Raw genomic sequence first — 24,408 nt, 5'->3', positions numbered from 1 at the left:
ATAATGTGATTAAGATGGTTAAGAATGGTGTTAAGTGTGTTTTTTAATAGGATTATGGATATTCCTTTGGATTTATTAGTGTAGAAGCTACTTAACATTGAACCATTGCACCATTTTGTTCATGAATTCATAAACCACGACCTTTTCTCTGTAGCATCTGTCTAATATGATACTCTTTAACTTAATTCCCATGCTTGCACAATATCTTCCTAATGATGTAATTTCTTACAGCCCTGGATCCCCACAGCCCCAGCAGGCGGAGTGTACTTTATCCAGAACCCCTTGGTTTCAAACCCAAGCTCCGCCTCTCCAGCAAGCGCACCCACCTTGTCCACCAGCAGCAGCACAGTGCGCCAGGGAGAGAGAGCACAGGCGTGGGGCGCACTGGGGAGTAGGCACGACGGACCGGGGAAGCAGCGCGCAGTGGCAGCGGCGGTACTTTTACCCAGAAAACAGCGTGTCTTGGTTTAGAGGGAACATCTCTCAGGACTGAGCGGTCCTGTTCATTTAGCCTGCAGTATAAAGGGAACTCATTCTCGGCAAAAAAAATAAAAATAAAATAAATCCGAGAGGTCTGTAACCGGAGGAGGGGAGCAACATGCAGTCCCAGTCCGATTCGGTGCGCCGCGCAGTCCGCCTCCGACGCTGGTGATGCCCGCCGCGCGGAGATCAGCAGCGGCAGCAGCAGCGGCAGCAGTGGGAAGAGGAAGAGGAGGAGGTCGGGACTACAGGGCGTCGGGGGGCCCGTGATGATGGTGGTAAGGTCGGGATCATGGCCAACGGAACCGGTACTATCATGTTAAAATGCGTCGTGGTCGGAGACGGTGCAGTGGGAAAAACGTGTCTGCTGATGAGCTATGCCAATGACGCCTTTCCAGAAGAGTATGTGCCCACAGTCTTTGATCATTATGCAGGTAAGGGTCCAATTATTCTGTCTGCTTATTATGAGTGTCTAATAATAACACAAAGACCTGCTGAACTGCTGCTTGTCTGTGTTTTAAAATGATTTCCCACAGTCGAAGATAATGCAGAAAAATCCCTGTTTCCTGTTGCCACTCTTTCTCCAACTGCATTGCATCTGTTGCCATAATCGAAACCACTTGTTTGCCTTCATAGCACAGAGGGGTTGGGGACTCAAGCTCCCTCCCCTCCCTCCCTGCTCCCCTCTCCCCACCCTCACCTCTCTGTTTCCCTCTCTCAAACTGCTCTTTGTCATTTCCTTGCAGTGAGTGTCAACGTCGGTGGAAAGCAGTACTTGCTGGGACTGTATGACACAGCTGGTCAGGTAAGGTTTATTTTCTACCCTGGCTGAGCGCCAAGCATGCCAAGGACACGCAGTCACATATTCTCTGTGTCTCTCACTCTATCTCCTTCTCGGTCTCCCCATGTGCTACTGGGACCAATAACTATCCTGTGAAAACGCCCCCAGGCTTCATATTCAGGCCAGACACTAAGCTGCAACAGGTGATGGTTTTAGCACATGGGTTTACTGCCAGAGTCTGGCGTTGCCTTGGACAGCGATGGCAGTGAAGGGGTTTCAATAGTTCTATTATGTGCAGAACAGGGCTCCTATGTCCGATAGTGATGTCACAGGTTTGTTAATAGGGCCGCTTAATGCTGGGCTTTTTCTTTTACAATGTGCCATTCAGGGAGTTAAAACTGTACTGAAAATGCACTGGCCCGCGCGCACACACACACACACACACACACACACACACACACACACACACACACACACACACACACACACACACACACAATAATGTTTCCACTCAGCAGAAGAGCCTGTGTACACACAGACGGAGGAAACCATGTGAAACACACGACAGACACAAGCTCATTGAGGGCTTCAGTGTGAGATATTGGGAAGGCCCGACATGGTTTGTTAGGTCATCAGCACAAATGATAATTTCGGTCTGCCTTATGATTCAGATATAAAGTGATTAGTTTAGACTTGATGAGCAGATTGATGCATATTAATCAGCAACTACTTTCCCAATGAACTGTTTATGTTTCTTTCTTTCAGTAAAAGTACCAAAAAGTTGTCGCTTCCTGCTTTAAAAATGTGAATATTTGTGGGTTTTCTTTGTCACATATGACAGTATGCTTGAATATATTTGAGTTTTTGACTTCGGGTTGAACAACAATCTTGTAATGAGTATTTTTCATGATTGATTATGAAAGAAATGTATCAGCAGATGAATTGAAGATGGAACATACAGCCGTAGGACAGCTGTGGCTCTATATCCTAAGGTTGGCGGTTAAATCCCCAGGTCTTCCTGTCCACATGCCGATGTGTCCTTGGGCAAGACACTGAATGCAAAGTTGGGAGGCAAACTGTAAACCGGTTGGACACCACTGAGGTGATAATGTCCTATGAGTACAGATCACTTACTGTTACATATATGTGCTAAATCTTCCTCTCGGTGTCACTGCAAAACGTGAAATAGACACGATGGACCAAAATTAAATACAGCCATGTGAATTAAGTGTGTAAGTTTTCCGCTTACAAAAAGTGAAATTGTAATGCCGGGAGAGGCCAAAGCGTGGCTACCTCACGTTTTGCTAGAGTAGATGAGTGTGTCTATTTCACTCTTTGCCTTGATATGTGGTTGCATTTACGGTTATAGATAGGGGTTTTTCATCCATTTTAAAACTACAAACAAAAGGGATTAAAGGCACTGTGTGGAGTTTTTGACTACTAGTAGCGCTACGGAGCAATGAATGTGAAAGGGATGCGTGTGCTCATGACTGAATTACTTTGTATACAAGCAAGAAGACGCATGAGCATATGGGAAACTATACACAGTCCTGCTTTTGGTTTTGACTGCTGTCCTGCTGATCAACAGTTACCAGCTCCAAAAATTGCAATGAACCAACAGAGGTGCAGTAGAAGAAGAAAAGAAGCTCGATGTAAACATTACACAACTTCAAATATTCTAAAAATAGGCTTTGCAAATGTGTATAAGGAAGGAAACAGATTCAGCACTTTTTTAGACTTAAGGGATTCACACATTTAGCTTTGGTGAGAAACACTGAACACAACTTTTATTTGCATGTAAGAAAGCTCCATATAACACTGTACCCTTGGAGTCACTTTAAGCTGCACAGGGAGACCTGCCAACAGTGGTGCAGCCATTCTTTGCCCCGAGACCTTTAACCTCCAGCAAACTGAAACTGTACACATGTCAAATGTTGAATAGCTAACACTCTCCTCAGGACCGTCAACTGTCTGAAGTCCCATCTGAGAGTGTGACTGAAATGCAATCTGTTGATCGGGACGACTAAAAGTGACCGGCAAACAGATGGCAGAAGTGTCGCTACTCGTTCGTGAAAAGAGGAACGCAACCTTATGGTCTATTCTGGCATGTTTGGTAGGAGTGCATGTGTATGTATGTGTGTGTGTCGGAGGAGGCGGGTTTGTTTTTAGCTGATTCAGAGTGTCTCTGAAATGGAGAAGTTCTCCCAGATGTCTGCTGTGGCTGCCGCTTGCCCAGAGTAGAGTTACTGCTCTAGAAAATGCTGGGGGCCCCCCACTCGCCCCTCCTCGGCCCCCTGACTGGGCTGACCTCTTTATGTGGAGCACAAGGCCAGCTGGTAATGTTTATAGCTTCAGAGTCTGATCAAAGCCGAGGTGCTCCAAAGACCAAGGGGCCGAGAGAGAGAGAGAGAGAGAGAGAGAGAGAGAGAGAGAGTGAGAGAGACAGAAAGAGGAAGAGAGAGAGAGACAGATGGGGGAAAGGGGGGATATTCAGTACTCTCATTTTCCTTTCTCTTTCTTTCTCTCACTCTTGTCAATTTCAAACTCTCTTTTCATCCTCTGCACCTCTGGCCTGTGCTACATATGTTTGTTTGTTCTGTAATGTTTCTATCCCCGGCATGTCTGGTGCTCCCACAATGCTTTGCTGTTCCATGAGAAGGTATCAGCCGCGCCCTCATCGGCTACAACTCCGTTATATGTCAGGGCCACATAATCACAGCGAGGCGCTGAGCAGACCAGAGAGCCGCTCTGCTTTGTCTGCTGCTGATACCGCTTCCCTGCCTGCCATTGTCTGCTGCGCTGCCACGTCACCTCCCCCCCCCCTCCCCACCCCCCACCTACTGAATTATTCCATATGGAAGGTCGGCAAAGTCTGTTTTTGCTGAATCTGACGAGGGGAGCAGAGGGGAAAGTCTTCACGTATTCATTCATTCATTCTCCTGCTGCTCAAGAAAAATAATCAAGAAAATCCAAGCATCACTACCCGAAGAGGAGGAAACAGGAAGTGGATGCAGAGTTCTGTGGTGCACATGGAAACGGGACAGGAACTGGAGAGTTACGACCCTGTGGGATCCGTGTCCCGCTGCCCTATCAACCTCCCACTTTGCTGCTGGACCGTTCCTCATTTGTGCAGCCCCGTCAGATGCTCTCACACTCAACTGCACATCCTGTAATCACTTTTACCACTTCACTTCACCCATTACCCTCTTTCGCTCTGCTGTTTGGTACGGTCTGATGAGTCTCTTTTGACTCAGCAGCCCACAGTGGCCCAGTGACCCTCAGACTTCCCAGCAGTGGGTGGGGTGGGAGGGGTAGAGTGGGAGGGGGAAGGTGGGAGGGGGAGGTTTAGCAGGTGGAGGGGGTGGAAGGGGGAGGACTGGAAATGATTTTACCCAGTTGGGAGCCTGTTGCCACTCAGCTGCTCAGACACACAGAGACACAGGAGTAGCTATAGCCATGCGTCAGCTCACACGTTCAGCTGGACTTTTTACACCTCAGAGGAACTTCAGCACCAATTCTTCTCTTGTGTTGAGAGAACTCATTTGAACTGAGGATTATAATGGTTAATCACTAAAGTAGGTTTTTCAACAAAGTGATTCACATTCATGTCTAAAAAGGGTCAGAATTGTGAAAAAGGCGAAATACTGAAATACCAACCACAGAAATGCCAAAGAGCCTGCAGGGCCTCAGAGACTCAGGGGGGCTCCAGGTTCACTCTGTCACAATTAGTTTGACCAAAAAACAAACTCTAAACTGGTTAAATACTTGGTGCTGTGTCTTGTAGAGGGACTATGTGTCAAAATTGTAATACCTTTATTATATCAATTGATTTATAGTCTATAATATGTGTGAATTAAAGGCATAGTCTAATATTTTGGAAAATAATTGCCTGTATGAGTGTTCGAATAAGAAGGAGGTCACAGGTGGTTGGACGGGACAGGACTTTCACCCAGGAGAGTGGTGTTAGAGACCATACATTTAAAAAAAAAAAAAAAAAAAAAAAATCAATGTAGATTTGTTTTAAGTCATCTAAGTTAGTAAATTACTTGATTCATTATGTTTTTTAGTTATGGACAGTGACATTCCACCACTCAGAAATGCAAATGTCACTCAAAACACCTCTCCAGGCTCATTGCCTTATTGCCGTACGCTTCCTTAAGCATTTTAAATGTCTCCATTGCTGATTTCCAGAGTTTGACACAAAATTTGATGTGTGCCCTCTAGTTACACAAGGGGAACGGTGTGGATACTTTTTGATCCACCCTTGTACTTATTTGAAACTAAACCACAATCTTTTCTGAATGCTATCCAAGTAGTTTTTTGTGCCTTAACATAACCAAACTGAAACCTTGTCACATGCAATCTAAACCATGATCTTTTCCTCGAACTAACCATGTTTTTTCGGGGCCTAAACCAAAGGCACATTGAGCGTTTATCTGAGACGCCAGCGGAGCTTTGTTGGACAGTCAGATAATATAGACGCAGGCCAATTAAAAAAACATGTTCTAGAGATGTAGACTTCTCACAATCTGTGAGCCTTTATTGTGAAACTAATACGTTTTGCACTTCTATGATGCATTTTAATGTGAGACTGGGTTGCATTATTTTGTATTTTACTTTCTTCAAGCTAATTCTGTGTAAAAGAAAAGTTCACTTTCTAACTGATGCACTTTGCCTTGAGCCCATCACTGCTCCAAATTAAAATCTCAGAAAAGGATTTATAAATCTGATATAATTTCATAAAAGAGCTTGGTGCTGTAGTTTTTAGCAAATGTTAGTCGAACAGTTGTCGGGGACTATTTATAGCTGCGGATTCTTACACATTTGGTCCTCTGATGAGAATTTCTGGCTCCAAGAACACAGGAGTTCAATAGCAAAGAGGAACCAGACAGTATATGAGATGTTAAATTAACATAAACAAGATCAATTCATTGTTGTTTTAGATCTTGTCATTATAAAAATAAAGTATTTTCCATTTTTTTGTTATCCTGTAACACTGCGTAGACTCTGCAAGCTAAACCCGAGATAACCTCTAATGACATCATCAGAGATGTGACAAAGCTCCTCGAGAGCTGCAGAAGAGATTATACAACAGTTCTCAGGCTGAGTAGCACTTACTATGATGAGTAAGACAACATTTCTGCACAAAGTCTGTGGAATTCCCTTTAAATGGCTCTCAAATTTGTTGATTATGTTCTGTTGATCAACTGATCATTTAGTATCATTTCAGCACTCTAGACTTCAGAACTCCTGGATCATCTCTAACTCCTACAATAGTGTCTTTTAAAGTTTCATGTTTCTAATGATTAATCAAATTTACATTGTGTCATGCACAGTTCATGTGTCACCATCATTAACAGCCATTAACGACCATATAAAATTGTTTGATTTTTGAATGGAGTACAGCAGGATGTTCTCACCATACAGGCATGAATACACAGAGTGCATTAGCGCCCGAGCTGTGATTTAATGATCGTTAATCGCCAGTAAAAGGCCGGTCGGACAGAGAGAGGCGTAAATACATTTGACTTATTCTTGAAGTTGAAGCCATTTCTGCACAAAATGTTCAGATATGCCGATCGGAGGCAGAGCTTTGTGAACAGAAGCGCCTGTGTCTGGGCTTGCGTTCCCACCCCGTCGGCCATGTTAGAGCAGGCATATCTGACTTGGTTGATATAGACAGTTTATAGAGCCCTGAGGAGGCGATAGGAAGATAGAGAAGAGAGCGGTGGGAGAGAGAGAGGGGGGGGGTTACAGAGGAGGGAATGACTCACGGATATCAAAGCACTCATATGTCACTGAGTCAACAGAGCAGAGTCACAGCACAGCTCACGCAGCAGCCAAATGAAGGCACAAAGTCGTGCCCTGATGGAACTGCATGGGCATGTATGGAGAGGAGTTAACGCCAATAAAGTTCAGCATACACAACATGCTCTCATCTGGTTCCTTTCTCATAATATTTACTGTGCACTCCTGACTACCTTGGAAAGACGGTTATGCAATGTGTCAGTGATGCACTCGTGAACTTGAACTCTACTAATAACAGTCTGTGACATATTTCTAATGGAAATGTTCATCCTAAGCAACACCAGTGGGAGGGGAAACTTTTCTGGGCAGTGCACTGATTAAACTCCAGACAGAGCAGTTGAAGCTTTGTAGGAAGATAGACTATCCACTGTGAGTGGCTGGATTTACTGTCTGTGGTCGTGTGTCGGGGGTGTGATGAGGAAACAGAGCGGAGATGAGTCCCAGACGGGCCCCGGGCCTGTTTACAGTAAATTGCTGAGTGGCTTACCCTGTGCCTGCAGCTCACGGGGGAATCGGAGGATTCACTTGTGCAAGCAAAGGTCATGAAGACACAGAAACGCGTACAGGCCCAGTATACTGGATCCCATGTGACAGATAACGTGTATATATGGGGCTAGAGGAGAGCACATGGAGAATGTGAATGTAAATACCAGATGTGCTGACAGAATTTCTTCCACATTGTAAAATAAGCTGATAGAGGTGGGCAATATGAAGTTATTCTGGGGCAATATTGATTTTATGTGTTTTACAAAGTAGCATTGGGGAACACTTTGCAAAGTTCAGGAAATGACATCACTTTACAGTGATTGACCAAAATAGTTATCACAATGTTACGTTATCCAAACTCTTGGCAAGATATTGATGTTAGTCAGCGTAAGTGTACCAAGGGAAGCCTTTGGACCACAGCCATGGAGTCAGTTTGAGGTTAAATGAAGAGAATGAAGACGTTTGCTGTGTACCTCAGCTAGTCGTTAAAATGTAGTACGCCTACTTGTTAGTACACTTGCTTGTGTATTGCATGAATTTCACTGTCACTGTGGATCAATGAAGAAACATACGATGAGGTAACGTCTTCATCAAGCCAGCGCCATTTTATTCTTACTCTATATCAAAATATTTTCCTATACTACACTCGTACATTAGTATTCAAAACAATAGGAAAATACAGGAAAGTGCACATAAAATACCAGTCATTAGAAAAATAAATGATATTCTTTCTGTTACTCAAATAAAATGTATGACTATCAAAAATATCAGATTCACAATAACTCACTCCGTTGGCAAAAAGCACAACATGGCGGTTGGTGGCAGCAATGGCTGAACAGCAATATAAAAGTAACTCTAAACAACATTTTATAGTGAAACTCATTTCTAAACACTGAAAGCTGTAACATTTTAAATAAGATGAAAATACGTATATGCATGTTAAATCATTTCTCAAAGTTACACAAAATTACATTCACAACCCAGCTTTACTACATGTAACGGCTAACTGGCATCTTAACCGCGGCCGTTACTCTTAGCAAATTCACTCAGTTTAACTACACACTCCGACATCACATATCTTTCACAGTCATCTCAAAACACAGCAAAGTTGTTTCTGAAATATTCACCCTAGTGTGACAGTAAACTTAAAGAGTCGTAAACATATTTTACAGTACCTGTGGATCAATGAAGAAACATACGATGAGGTAACGTCTTCATCAAGCCAGCGCCATTTTATTCTGACTCGTATGTAATGTACAATGTAGCATTGAGCTTGAAGGGAAACTTCACGATGCGTTCAAGTACATTCGGTTAGTGTAGTTTCTTCAGTGGTATCTCCAAAAAAGGAGAGGGGTGTCTGTTTCATAATAAAACAACTTTGCTACAGTGTTTTCAACCTATTACACCAACATACCTGCAGCTTTAATTGGTTATTTTACCTTAAATTCAATGTGTTTAAAACACACATTAAACAAACTGATGGCTTCTATCCAACAGCAGTGGAGTGATACTTAGCATAAAAGAAACACTTTTGTGTGGACGTGTACAACTTGTATTTGTATAGCGCTGTGTTCTGGAACAGCTGCAGCTTCCTTGGCAGCCTTAGTTAGAAAAATGGTTGGTGGTCGCTCCCTTTCTGTTCCACATCCATTATAGACATTCGAGGGTGGAAATACTGAGTTTGTTGACTGGTATGAGTACACCATCTGGGTAATCCTAGGGCACTACACGTTTCCATTCTTTACAGTGTGAATGCACTTCTGCACTCAAAATAGCAAGTATAAGTACTCGATTTAAGACAGACATGGAGACAAATTAAATCTACAGAAGTTCTTTAAGCTGTTTGGAGAAACCTACATGCCAAGTACCTAAAAAACTACATTGAAAATTAGATGAGTAATCATTATTGGATAAACATGACCAGACAGGCATGTTTGTGCTTTGGCTAACCCGGCGAATTAAATACTGGACAGATCATGTTACTTAACCATATTAATGCTTAATGTAAAAATGCAAAAAGCCAACATTTCTCTAACTCAGTCAGTGATTTGCAACACACAGAATGAGCTCTTCACCCTGAGATATATTAAATGTTTCTAATGTGACAGTAGGGTTTATCATCCCAAACAAGAGATTTTACAAAAACGAATGGTCAAAATTAAAGTAGCACACTGACTTTTACTCCTTATTGTTGGTGAGGCTCAAGAAAAACTGTCCCGACACTTCCCATAATGGAACACGAGCATTTTTTTTTTTTATCAGCCTCATCAATTTCTTTGAAATCCTGTGCCTCCATTTTGTAAAGCATTCTGTTTGTAAAGTCTAATCTGTGATAACCAGATAACATCATTGGGCTCAGCCTTTTGAAATGTCCCTTTAAAGTCATAAGACTTTATACAACTGAACTTCATGAGTAAAAAGTGAGCTGACATCGTCTGTTGCAAATTCTGAGCATCAGATCAGTTCAGTCATGCTGAGTTCTTCATGCTGGAGCTGCAGCTCACTTCAAACTGTACAACTGAAAACAGATGTGGGTCACACAGTGTTGGCAGATCATCCTCATTGTTGGTCTCAGTTTGCTCGGAGCAGCAGATGGTTTGCATTCATAATTGATTCATCGCGTCAGGAAGTTCAGATAGTGTCAGGTAAGCTGTCAATCACAGGAGGGTTTATGTAACAGACTTTGCTGTCGAAACAATCAATTCCAACCCTCCGGATTTCTAAGAATTACTCGAAATTCCTGCATGAGGCAGATCTGTGAAATCCTGTACTCATTTGGAAGTAAGAGGATGAGCAGCTCATACATTTTTTAATCGTATCCACTTGACCCACTGCAGTGAGCCTCAGTTGCCTCATCTACAGCATGAGCACAGGCGTGGAGATTTGTATGCTGTTTTTGTCATCTGCTCCAAGACAATATATCTTAAACTCATTACAACAAAACCATGAGACCCCTGCTTGGCTCATCCACTGCTGTTTGAAGCCTTTTCTGTCACTGTACTCGTTTGAAGTCAGCCATTTGCGTGAGAAAGACTCGTCTGTGGAGTTGTTGCAGTTTGACGGTATTGGACTGTGCCTTGAGTGTATATGGGAGAATTAGACTCGCTGAAGGCACCAAAATGAAAGACTGTCGTGCCAGCGCTCGGCCGTCCCGTTGCAGCTATCTGCAGCACAGTCGGCCGTTGTGTCCAATTTGCTTTGATTTCAGGGACAGTAAATGTCCAAGACAAGAAAGAGAGACTGATTTGCTCGGTCCGACTTTGGTTTGGTTGAGTCGTTTCTAATTACTGGAGATCAATTGATTCCCTGCGTCTTCAGGCTCGCAGCAGAAAACCATGTGCCATCAGTTGGAGAAGTGAGATGTGGTCATGAATATTCATTTGCGTGCAAGTCAGACACTCTGTCAAAAAGGGTTTATCTTTGGCGGGAACAAGGGAGCGCCTGATCCGGCTCACAAAGGGCAGTCCTGCGTCTGAATTAGCCATTTACACCACACGAGTATCGGAGATGGCAGCGTGTTTGGTTTTCAGTGTCTTGTGGTGATGCTTTGTGCTCAGCTCGCATTAACAGACTGCTAATTTGAAAGAATCCCAAATAGTCTCTGTCAGAAAGGGCAAAGCAAAAGAGAAAGGAAGTCTCGCATGACGTCGTCTTATTTGCATTCTTTTCTCTTTGTAACACAGCTCGGAGAACAGTTTTTTACGTGTATTATTCCTGTCAAAATGTTCCTCATCATTCACATACAACAGCCAGGAGCTACCGAGGCACGGTGTAATCTGTACAAAAGCGCGAGAAGACAAAGTTTCCACGCTTGAAGCTAATTTTTTCATGTTTTAATAATTCATGAATAATAATTTCTCAGGTGTTAAAAATGGAAATGAATCACGTCTGCTCTTCTGACCCCGAATGTTAACCATTTCTGTTCCGTCTTCTACCAGGAGGACTATGACCGCCTGAGGCCGCTGTCCTACCCGATGACCGATGTCTTCCTCATCTGCTTCTCCGTAGTCAACCCTGCCAGTTTTCAGAATGTGCGTGAAGAGTGGGTGCCCGAGCTGCAGGAGTACGCACCCAGCGTCCCCTACCTGCTCATCGGCACCCAGGTGAGTTCCTGAGGCTCTGTTCACATCACAGTAGCTTCACATTCAGCTTCAAACAGCTGCTCACGTTGTAGTTTACACACATTCTAAGAATGTTGTAGGCTATAAATATCTAACTTCAGTTGTCATTTCAAGATTTAGAAAGCAGTTTCTTGGCTGTTGTCACAGCATTGTTTGATAGAACTAGTATCATCATGGGTGCTGAGAAATGCCACCAGATTCAAGGGAAAGCAAACCTTTCAGTTGTGACTAAACAATCAATTGATGAATTGACTGGTTGATCGTTAGAGCAGTTGATCAGCAACTATTTGCATACCATTTCAAACAAAAATGTCAAACAAGTCCCAAGTTTTTATAGGTGAGGATTTTTTTTCTTCATTACAAGACAGCTGGCAAAATATAATCTGTGTTTTAATCATTTTTCTAACATATTCTATAAACAAAATTATAAATGAATTTGTTAATTGATTAATTTAGAAAATATTCAGTAGCGTAATTGATAATACGAATTGAAATGATCAGGTTCTCTTTGCTGAGGTGTCGCGGAATACAGTGGGCAGGTCATAACTAATCACAATGCATCTGCACATGAAACAACAATGGCTGCCTATGCACCCACAAGCACAAAATGACATTGGAGATAACATACACTCCTTGAATGTAAACAGACCTGCGTACAGCAACCTGAGATTATTTCAACAGAGCGAACTGCTTTAATGAGGAAGTAGATATCAGAAGAAAACCCAGTGGACAGTAACTGCAGTACTCTACATTTGAGACTATTTTACCTTTTCTTTCCTAAACCTATGCATTGGGAAAACATGAATGTGATCTACGATACCTTAAGAAAACCGTATTGAGTTGAGCCATGATAATGTTGAACACATGACATGTGTTTTGTTTTCCTTATATTTTTTCATTAAATGGGAATTGGGTGCTCTGTTACAATATGATCAAAAAGACGATTTGTCTGCACTTTCACTTGTAATGCTGGTACTGCTACTACAATACTCATTTATTATGTTAGGAATTAAGCTTGTGGATACTTTGGCCACTGGAACAAGTTGTAATTATTGACATATTATCACCTCACAAAGCTGATGGCGAATGTGCTTGGAAACAGTTGCCTAATTACACATCCAGAAGACAACATTAGCATTCGTTTGGTGTTGTGTTTCTTGCCACCTTATAAATGTAGGTCCGATATTAATGCTCCTTTCAGCGCTGTTTTGGTATCTGGCTCAGGGGCTCCCTAAACGCTCTCCTGCGTCCACCAGCTAGGTGCTAACTTGGTCTGTTTTTTCCATGCTGTGCAGATAGTGTACATTGAAGTTTGATAGGTTGAAAATAGCTGTCTGAGAGGAGTTTGATGAGAGCTGTGAGACTGAATCAAAGCAGTAAAGCTGTGGGTCGTAAAGCCAAAACAGTGAGCTGAAAGATGCTAAAGTGCTCTGTAATGAGGGGAACTTTAAAACCAGGTGATAGATAACTCTGTCGGTTCATAACAACATGAAATCCTTTTCAAATTCCTGCCATTTTTTTTAAGCCTTTGTCAATATAAAAATATTGATCAGTGCAGCTTTAATTAGATTTAGTCCGCCCGCTCATGCAGTCGGGGAGTTGTGAACCTGAGAAACAGCACAAAAGAATTGATTTACTAGATTTGAAGAAACTTGGAGGAGCCAGTATAAACCTGGCCAGGTCCTCAGGCTGATCTGGCTCGTATTGCTATGAAAGGTCTGTGGCTCGGTGCTCGAGTCCTCTCTGCTTTAAAGGTAATCATTAAATCTGAATCTTTAAAAGCATCAATTAACTTATGCAATGCAGGTAAAGCTTGGCTAATGCCTTCTGATTTTTTTTCATAGATACAGTACTTGATGTATGTAGATGTTAAGAGATGACATTAACCCTAGATATTAGTTTATATCTTAATCCTTAAAACTCACTGCCAATACCATGTGTCCTCCTAAAATTGAGCGCAGACTTGTGGGTGTTTCTTTTTTTGCCTGTGTTCCCTGGCAACCAAATGCCAGTGCGGCCAAGGCCCAGCGGTGATGAGGAGGCTGGAGTGGGTGTCTGATTTATCTCGTGTCAGCTGATGTTTGCTGCTCTTTTATCAGTTCCCGTCATAACTCAGTTGCTGCTCTCCGGCTGGATGCTGATGCGAGCACACGAGCTTCATGACAGTGAGCCACGCTGCCGCTAATCTCGCCAATCACAAAAAGGGTTCATGAAGGTTGCTCAGTGTAAGACTCAGCAGCTGGATTCATTTATTGTAACTGGTTAGTGCCGAGATAGGGATGATTTGTGTGTACTGATTATAGCAGTGAATATAGTAGAGTGAGGAACCTGGTGCTTGGCTGTGAAATCGTTTTACACAAGAGCAGGAAGTGTGGGCCAACATGGCTGTTTCAAAATGAGAAATCACACTTTCAGTTATACAGTTCAGCTGTTTGACACAGCTCTTGGCTATGTTTAGAAGCAAGCTTTTTGAAAAGTACCAAAATACCTGATTTAATAATATGAATGATAGTATTAACAACTTCATTTATATTACACCTTTCAAAAGTTAGTGATTTACAATTTAAAAAAAATTAAATAAGAACCAAAACAGAATATAACAACAGAATAGAATAAATAGATACAGTGGGTACCAACAGTTAAGCTATTTGATAAAAGTGGTTCTTAATAAGTGATTTAAAAGAGAATATTGTGTTTGCTTGTCTGAGATCTCCAGGCAGGGAGTCCCACAGCTGGGACAACCAAACAGCAAAGACCCTGTAGTGACAAGTCACCATTGGTAGAGCTTTGCTGGAGGATCTGAGGCAGCGACCAGGCTCGTAGGGGGTTAAAGACTCACAGATGTAGGCAGAAGCCTGACCATTCAAGGCTTTAAAAACAAGTAGTGACATCTTAAAATCAATGACCAGTGAAGGGCAGCAGGGATTGGTGTAACATGGTGACACAAGTTAAAAGCCCGACAGCAACTTTTTGCATCCACTGCAATCTTTGAATGTTTCGCTTGCTGCTTCCAGAACACAGCACATTGCAGTAGTCAAATCTAGACAAAACAAAAGCATGGGTGACTTTTTCTAAGTCTGTTGTCTGAGAGGAATAACCTGATCTTGGTAAATGCTGGTTTCGATGTTAAAGATGCTGTAAAGTAGAAATGAAAATGAGTTTTAAGTTCATCACACCACAGAAGTATAGGTCGTTAACTACCCATCCAAATTTGAATGAAAAAAAACCCGCTGATAAATTTGTTAAATTAGGCTTTGAAATCGTGAGAAAATCAACAGTCTTCTCTGCTCTGAGACTGGGGGGGCGTGTCACCTGAAGGAGCTGAAGCTCCGCCCATTCGCTGGAAGGTGTTCAGTGTTGTGTAGGACAGTCCTGTGGCTGCAGTTCTTTTCCCCACTAAGCGGTCCGTCTGACATCCAACCTCTCTGTGACTTCATACATGATGTCTCACTGGCACTCTGTCTCTCTGGTGGATGGAGCAGCCTGCTTTGTGAAAACACAATAGAATTATAATGTATTTGTCCAATGAGTGAAACATACAGATGCAATCAAATCCAGCTTGTCCCCCTGAGCTGTAACACAGGAGTCAAACTGGACACCAGAGACAGCAGACAGTGAGTCTCCAACTACTTCTAACACACCTGAATAACAACAGTGGAGATAATAAGAGTGGAGGAGTTGATTTAGTTCTGTAATGAATGCAACATGCACAACGCTGCATTATACCACATGTCAATTCATTATATCACATCAATTCATTACATCACATCAATTCATTACATCACGCCAATTCATTACATCACGTCAATTCATTACATCACATGTTAATTCATTACATCACATCAATTCATTACATCACGTTAATTCATTACATCGCATGTTAATTCATTACATCACGTCAATTCATTACATCACATCAATTCATTACATCACGTCAATTCATTACATCACGTCAATTCATTACATCGCATGTTAATTCATTACATCACATCAATTCATTACATCACGTCAATTCAAACTTTGCACCTGCTCAGGTCGAGCTGAAAGTCTTTCTCTTCCACTGATGTTCCTCCTCCACCACCTCCACCTCCTCCTGCTCTCTGCAGCCTCCTGCACATGTAGTCGGATCGTTTATCCGGACCGGTACCGGTACATGTAACCGAGAGGGTCTGTGATTGTAACGTTACACCGGAGTACAAAAACAACAACCCTCATTAATCGGGAGGACAAGATCTCCTCTGGTCCATGTTCACCATCACCCCGACATGTAAAATAGAGTTACATATATTATAGTTCCTTATCGTAGCTATATTGATACGCTTAAAACAATCTGCGGTTATCGGAGCATTTTCCTCTGAACTCTGCTACGAGCTCAATAGAAGCTAATTAGCACATTAGCTCCCATTTCATGAAAATAAAGTTATTCTACACCGAGTAAAATCACGTTAGCGGTTTGCACCGCGGACTAAATGTAGCAGAGTTACTGTGGAAAAGTTATCTAGTATAATTATAACAAGCGCACAGAACTTACGCTGCGTGGTGGACTGCTTGCGGCGGCGGCGGACGATGCCGGTGTGACCGGGAGATGAACGGCCGGTTCAGGCTCCGCCGCTGCAGAAGAAGCGGTGCGTCCGTGAACTCCGTCCGTCTTCGGTGGAAGTTGGTGAAACAATCCGCCGTGAAATCCTACAGTCTCCTTCAGCGTGGCTCTTCACGAAATCAATCCACCTCTTTTTCCTTCATCAGTAGGGAATTTAAATAGCGATGCAGCGCTGCTTTGGAGGTTCTTGCTTCCAGGAAAGATGCACTTGCGGGTGGAGGGAGACGTCCTGTAGCAGGTGGAGGGAGACGTCCTGCAGCAGGTGGAGGGAGACATCCTGTAGCAGGTGGCTGATGTACAATAACAATCTGACTACTGCAGGAGTAGAACTGAAGTCCAGTGGGATGACCTCTTATGTAAATGAGCTCCAGGCTTTTATAGTGTTTCACCGTGTGAGAGGAGGAGCCATGCAGAAGGTTATATAAACCGGCTGTGAAGCTAGCTCAGTGACGTACTGAAGTTAGCTTTTAGCCCCGCCTAAAAAAACCTGAGCTGAAGACGGACGAGAAACTGTTTAACGGTCTAACTCCACATTTCAGTGTGACAACGTTTTCAAATTTTGCACATGCTTTCAGCAACTCATTTCACACGTATATAATGTACTGAGAAGCAAATCTTGAAATTTGCTTTACAGCAACTTTAATATAAGTCAATATGAGACTGTTCACGATACATTTAATATTAATCCATATTATAAAAGCATTAGTAATGTTGACTCAGAGGAAGTATCCCTGATTTCTTCCAGATTGACCTTCGAGATGACCCCAAGACCATTGCCAAACTGAATGACATGAAGGAGAAGCCCATCGCCACTGAGCAAGGACAGAAGCTGGCGAAGGAGGTGCGTATGTTGAAATATAGTTATGCTGCCGGAGTAGAAAAAGCTTTTGCACTTTTTTTTATTTGCACTTTCAGCGTAGCAGAATCAAGCTTTCAGGTCCAGTTAGATTCCTGTGTGTTGACCTGACCCAGGAATGTTTCTGAAGGAATGTAATTTCTTCACGGAAATACTTGGAATCTGACCATTGTGCATTCTTAGACTTAAAATTAATCCAAGGATTCCTGGACGTCCAGTGGAGTTTCAGGCTTGAGGACAGAGACAACAGAATTAATCACTGTGATTAATCACTACTATCAGGCAGAAAACAATAACAGTCAGCCTTATACAAATTATAGTCGAGATTCATTTAAACGTTGATATCACTGAAGTTTTGGTAACGTGACATAAGATTTCGATAAGATTCTTGTCTCAGAGTCAAGTTTTCAGATGCAAGCTCTTTGAAAATCAACTTAAATTAGAGCTATTTCCTTTTATATGAGAAGCATATTTTTTACCTTGGTTAATATTACCTAATGTTGCTGTCCTGTATGACAATTCTTCCATAATCCAAATCCAAATTAGAAATGATTAAATACTGGTCATAGTTATTTAACAACACTTACTGCTGTTCTGTTTGCAGAACCCCCTGGCTCTTTTCTAACAGTCCAAATTAAACTTTGCATCAGTTGCATGATAAAGTACTGGTATTCAGTTTAGCTATTGTGCTTAGTTTTTAAATGTGTATGTAGGTGCAAATAAGGTTATTTCTGATTGGCTGCAAATAAAAAAAAAATAGGCATTTCAAATACTGTTCAACGTACAATAACTTGATATTCCAATATTTCTGTGGTTGAAAAAGCAATGAACATTCCTAAAGTGTCTCTGCCCGCTCAGCACTAGCAGCTAAAGTTACCTCATAGTTTCAACCATAGCCAAAACAAATGATATATTGTTACAATGCTAGCCATATACAATCATAGCATTAGGTTACAGGAACACACTCAGCCCTCCTGCATAGCAGTGCTGATCTCTGCCTCTTTGTTGCATTTCCTTAGTGGACCAGTGTTGAGAAATAGTTCAACATTTTAGAAATATCCTTTTCCGCTTCCTTATATCAGTCTTAGATGACAAGATCAATCTGATGTCTGTTTGTTAAATGTGAAGCTGCAGCCGGCTACTGGTTATCTTAGCATAAAGACTGGAAATGAAGAAACTGCAAGCCTGGCTCTGTTTAATTGTAACAAAATCAACCTACCAGCTCGTCTAAAGCTCCCTGATTAACATGTTATCTGTGCTGAATACAGGCTGTGTTTTTTAAATGGCAGTATGCACTGGACTGTTTTCAGGGGATCTTGGTTGGTTGCTTAACAACTGCTGCCAACTGAGAATGAATGCCCCCACAATGAAATAGCAATTTGTAGTGAGTACACTTCTTTTTTTTTTTTTTTTTTACAGATTAAGCTAACAGAATACAACATGTTGATAAGAAAACTTTAGAAGTGCTCGTCTGCAGTTTTTGTTTGTTATCTCTGAACAGATCCATACAAGCTGCTTCCACCTGTATTCAGTCTTTATGCTATAAACTAAGCTAACCATACAGTGAATGAGGATGGTCGGTGCTGTGAGTGGACCAGCATGCCAGTGACGGAATGTGCACCTTCCTCTCAGTTTAAATACCAACATAGAGTCAAGTAAACTACATATTGGGAATGGAGCAACCGGGGGGGAAAAAACTTTACCGTTTTGAAGCCTCAAGTTCGTCATTTCGGCCGTTGCCATCTTGTTTTCTTTATCCAGGTATTGCTATATTTGGATGAACTGGGGAGGAGCAAGAGGGTGGATCTGTCTGAGAACCTGAGGAAACTATGCCCTGCTGTCATATACAGGAAACCTGTCCACAGCCTAGGCCTGTCAATCAAACCAGGAACATCCCCAAACATACCTCTCTTTGAGGCCAAATTTTTATTCATTATGGGATTATTTTCAAATGGGCTGCTGATCACAGTCTTTTTGGAGCCAACCCCTAGTGGCCCTAGGTGGTATTGCAGTTTAAGGCACCTCCACATTGGCCTCACTTTTCAGACCCCAAAGCTACGTCCACTTTATATATTTATACAGTCTATGAAATGGGGGATTTAGGGCCCAAAATAAACGGGCTCCTGGCTGGAGAATAATAATTACCGTACAGACCTTTAAATGGAAAAGATCCACATATCTTATCTAACCATCTACAAGAATATGAATAACTGTACTTGCCAAAATGCTGAACAATTTTGACTGTAATAACTTTAAATACCTTGGTTGACCAGTGTGCTGAGCTGGATTGCTGTGACTGATGTTCTGTCCTTTCTTTCTCATCAGATTGGTGCATGTTGCTATGTTGAATGTTCAGCATTGACCCAGAAGGGCCTGAAGACGGTGTTTGACGAGGCCATCATCGCCATCCTGGCTCCCAAGAGAAAGAAGGGATCTCTGAAGAGAAGACTGGGACCCCGCTGCATCAACTGCTGTCTGATCACGTGATGCACAAACCCAGAGATCACTCAGCAGCCAACCACAAACCAAACCTGGACTGAAGGCAAAAGACAGGCAAAAGAACAAATGCACAGACAGCAGTCGAGACAAAAAGAGGACTGAAAACAAGAGCTACTTTTAAGCTGCAGTGCTCTTGAACAGCCGAACCTCTCTCCTGCTGTCCAACATTGGGGTTGAGGATGCAGTTTACAACCAAAGGAGCACAAAGCCCAAGTCAGCCTCTTGTCCTAAAAGACTTTTGCCTCAAAAGTACCTTCTTTTATAAACATTTTTAACCATCTTTTTTCTGTATAATATTGTTGTATGCTGTCATACAAAAAAAGACAAAATGACATTTCAGTTTTAAGAGAAATGCTACATTTTATGGAGTTCATATTATTTGGTGGTTTTGGAAGATACGTGAATTTCTCAATGTAAGATCAGATGTCCAAACGAAGAGAGAGAAAAAAAACCTGCAGCTGATAAATAATGTGAGGCAGACATAAGTGACACTGTGACAGTGCCCAGGATACATTTCTGGACATAAGGGCCCAGTTGTTGTTTTTTGTATTTAAAACTTGCGCTAAAAATACTCTGTTAACCCACAAAGTCTGCCTCCAATTATGTGTCAGTTGAGGACCTGCAAATTGTGTGGGTGATAACGTAAATCATCATAGCGAGATGACGTTCAGATGACAGATTTTGGACCTAGAAGTGTATTATTTCAGCATTTAAGAGTCTTGTTTTTTGCCTTATGGAAACTCCATTGTTTTATAGTGTGGCATGCCAAAACATACTGTAAGTTAAGACGGGGGCCGAGGTCTTCATCAGGAACTAAAGAGGTTTATTATCCATTTTTAAAATCTATATCATCCAGAGTTTATGATACTATATCTCTAGAATAGAGATCATTCAGTCTGTGCAGATAATATTTTAGCTGATAAATTACTTTCCTTTGTTTTAATTTTTGTTATCCTGCAATAATGTGTTTCCTTTTATCACCTTTAAGAAGGTTTTGAAGAGAGAAGAAGAGGGATATCATTCTAGAAATGAACTCTAATTCATATCAGCGTCCAAAGAACCAAATGCACACACTTTCATCAAAATCAGGTGGCCAAGATGATCCAGTACAAAATATCTAATGCACAACATGAAGCACAGTTGGTGCCACTTCATTTCCCAGCACATGAAAGCACATTCCTTTGCTTTTAAACCCTGTTTCTGTCCCTGAAAAGGCTGATTGAAGCACAGAAGATGCACACTCTCCCACCAGGCACAAGTACGAGCATAGCACACCATTTTACCACACAATCAGAGCAGATCACATCTCCAAAATCATATCACAAGGCTCCCCCCGAATTTCAGCTTTTAAGAAATACAGGAAAGAGACACTGTTTGGACAAACATCCTCACAGTTCTGAATATTTGGTCGCAGCTAGTTGCACCAGCTGTTAATAATTTAACAGAAAATTCAGGCGAATATAAAAACCTTCCAATTCAATGTGTTCAAACCTTCCATAACTCAATACCAGTAGCCCCTACAGGGCTGTGACTTGGGTATAAAACTGCAGAGTGTTACCTCTCAAAAGAGACCAAACTCATGCCTGTGCGAGAACAGCTTTCAATTCACTTTGGGTTTGTCTTGAGTGGGTGTTTCAGGCAAATTTAACTGGAATGTTAATAGGGTTATAAGTATAAGAAGAGATTTACATCTCGCTAGATTAAGTTGCACCAGAGAAAGTAGTTCATATGTGAAGATTAGCTGTCACTAAATCTTTACAGCCAGTAGCAAATAGCGACTACCATAACGTTTCCTATCTAATTTGACCTTACGCTGTGTTAAAATGCTGTTTAATAATTATATGAGCTGAGCATATTTAGAATAAAATTTCCCCAAAACAACACCATATCCTAAAACTTTACAAATTGTTACATCAATATTTTTGAATGGCAAAAAGAAAGCAGTTTTAGGTTCGCATAATCATAGACTGGCACCCAATTTTAGCCTCCTAAACGTTACGCTGTGTTCTGGCACTTGTGTTACAGTGATACTTTACAGATATTATCCCAATTAGTTCAAATTACTGAAGACTTTAGTAGCTGAGACGATTCTCAATTTTTAATGGTGTAACCTGATTTAGTGAATAACCATTTGAAACTAGCTCGTCGTGACCTGAACTTAGTTTATAAATAAGTTCAGTTTATGAATAGCTGGTGCAACCCAGTCTGTAGAAGTCAAACTTTTAATAGGATTTGAATCCATATTTAAGACGAGGAGGTCCCCACATGACTGCCATGAGGGATTTATATAATGTACGGAATTTTTAACAAGCACCACGTGCCACTTCTTTTGTTTTAGGTTATCCAACAAGAAATCATTGATCCATGCAATGCAGTCAGATTCTGTTCATTTTAAACAGACTGAGAGAATATGTCAAGTTTAGCAGGATGTAGAGAATAGTATAAATATACGAGCACTCCAAATAAATGTATGCAACAAAGGTTTAAAGCTTACATGTCTATAGGTGCTGTAGGTAATAACTTGAGGCTGTCACTGAACTTTTCTTGGAGGTCAAACATAAAAAATATCAGCTCTTTTTCTTTTTATGCATTTGTTATGGGCTTTTCTAACTTTTTTTTTTAAAGATATTAATCAAAGGTGCCAACTCTTGCTGTTAATTTTCTGTTCAGAGTCAGATCTGATGGTTGATTAAAGCTTTAATGTAAAAGGTGCTCCTCCTCTCTGTCCCAGCCTGCATTGTATAACTGTCTTTTTGAGCAGCAGAGATGACTGCAGCGTGAACAGCGTTCTCTCGCGGACGTTTTTTGCTTGCTTACGTTGTGTGAAGGTCCACCCTCAGGATCCAGGACCTAGAAGTGCCACAGCCATCAATGCATTCTCCCATTGATTCTCCTCTATTCTCAATAAACGTGTTTACTGTGTTAATAAGATGGCTTGGGGGTTTAACTTAGTGTCAGATGTTCTGCAGAACGCATTTGTGAAATTAACTTTTACAGTGTTTATTCCTGGAACGAAGGCTTTTCATGTTCATAATGGGTCAGACATCACTGGGTTGACTTGATAAGCAGGTCAGCAGAATTCAATTACATCTGAATCAAAAACATATTTAATGTTCACAGTTTACTTTTATATTCTGAACCTTTATAAGGAATTAAATAGGTTTTTTTTTTTTCAGGTTATCATTCAGATGAATTGTGTTGATCTCTGGAGCGTGAGCACCACTCGCTGGGTGCAGATTTGTTTAGAACATTTCTCACTTCTGAGAAGGACAATAGACAGCATTTACATTTAAATTCTAATCTGATTCACATTTACTTAGAGTCCTTTAACCATTGGACACTTAATATTAGCAGATAAGCAAACTGCCTTTGTGTTTATTGCCACAGATCAAAGAGATGCATCATCAGAAGCTCCTGTTTGGCACGCCATGTTCTTAATTGTCTGGGTTTGTAATGTTGCTGGGTCTGCCTGCCTACCCTTCAACTACACAGCCATTTTGTCTGCATAGGAGAATAAATACCACACACCGCTGTATAAAAATATTTAGAAATTACAACCAGCATGACTAGTCATAAAAGCATACATCATACAGCACATCATTCATAATTACTATCCACCTACAGTTATACACAATATGACAAGATGTTTAAATGAATAACTTTCGGAAAATAATCTTGAAGCACCTTTTTAGCCACTGCTTCATATTTAAATTATTTTTTTAGGACAAGTTCTTTGCATGTGATATTTTGACTGTCTTAACAGAACTAAACAAAAAAAGGTATCAGCTGAAGAAAAATCACACAGAAGCAGATGCACACATAGAGAAATCCAAAAGTGTTAAGTGTTAGTAGACATCTCCCTCTACCAACCTGGTATCACGCCTAAGATTGTGATACACCCGACAGGCTGTCGGGTGTATCACACACTTAGGCGTATCACACTAAGAGGACATCGTGTCTATGTCACGTTTTGCCTACCTTGGCCTGAAAAAGTGTATGATCATAGACAGGAGATTGGGGTGGTTGGATGGAACAAAAACAGGACATTCACCCAGATTAATCTACGAGGAAGCAAAAATAGGTAAAATGATGTACAGTAAGTAATGACATCAAAACGCTTTATTTCCCCTGTACCACAGAAAAGAACTCCTCCTGTGTGTCTTGGGATCTTTTTGGGAGGTTTAAGACACTTGTCATGCACATGTGACTGAAATTCAATAAGCATAAAAGGGCCTTTATGCTACAAGTACATGATTTAAACAGATTAATTTACTGTATATGAGTAGATCTCCATGTTATATCCAAACAGTGGGGTTATCACTCTGTATTTTGTGTGGCTCATAATATTCAGGAGGATTGAATCTCAATCATTCATGCTCATGCAATTAATGCTCGGTATCAAAATCCGACTGAATATCTTTTTTTTCATTTCTCGTTTTGTTTTTAGTGTGTGTGTGTGTGTGTGTGTGTGTGTGTGTGTGTGTGTGTGTGTGTGTGTGTGTGTGTGTGTGTGTGTGTGTGTGTGTGTGTGTGTGTCTTGTCATCACTTACGTGGCTGATCAACCTCTTCCTTGTTTGAGAGGCATATTCTGAGACACGACTTTGAAACAAAACAATAAAGATCTGAGGAATAGGAAAACAAATGTCTCTGTTCAGGAATTCAAAAAGCGCTGTAATTAAATGACTTTGCCAAAAAAGGTCACTATATGACGTTTACAAGACAAGTCAATGTCCTTGACAACCCTTCTTTAAAGCTAGCATCGATAAAGACATCAGC

General features: G+C 41.4%; 1 protein-coding gene across 1 annotated transcript; it reads left to right on the top strand.

The window, feature by feature from the left end:
* Positions 1 to 335: 335 nt before the first annotated feature.
* Positions 336 to 22,560, top strand: rhoq (ras homolog family member Q). Its single transcript, XM_069689864.1, has 5 exons — positions 336 to 914; positions 1,227 to 1,285; positions 11,494 to 11,658; positions 17,022 to 17,117; positions 19,458 to 22,560. Exons 1-5 carry the CDS (start codon positions 773 to 775, stop codon positions 19,617 to 19,619), a joined length of 624 nt encoding a protein of 207 aa, XP_069545965.1. The 5' UTR covers positions 336 to 772; the 3' UTR covers positions 19,620 to 22,560.
* The last annotated feature ends 1,848 nt before the right edge of the window (positions 22,561 to 24,408 follow it).

This window comes from Brachyistius frenatus, unplaced genomic scaffold (assembly GCF_029030835.1).
Source record: "Brachyistius frenatus isolate BFR_SWC_R1_liver_20210118 unplaced genomic scaffold, ASM2903083v1 Contig_8, whole genome shotgun sequence".
Lineage (NCBI taxonomy): Eukaryota > Metazoa > Chordata > Actinopteri > Embiotocidae > Brachyistius > Brachyistius frenatus.
This window is presented reverse-complemented; position numbering and strand designations above follow the sequence as displayed.

Excerpts from the sequence above, each read along its gene's own strand:
- rhoq (XM_069689864.1), top strand. The coding sequence starts at position 773 with ATGGCCAACGGAACCGGTACTATCATGTTAAAATGCGTCGTGGTCGGA. Across the intron at positions 915-1,226 it reads AGTCTTTGATCATTATGCAG|TGAGTGTCAACGTCGGTGGA; the intron begins GTAAGGGTCCAA and ends ATTTCCTTGCAG. Across the intron at positions 1,286-11,493 it reads TGTATGACACAGCTGGTCAG|GAGGACTATGACCGCCTGAG; the intron begins GTAAGGTTTATT and ends GTCTTCTACCAG.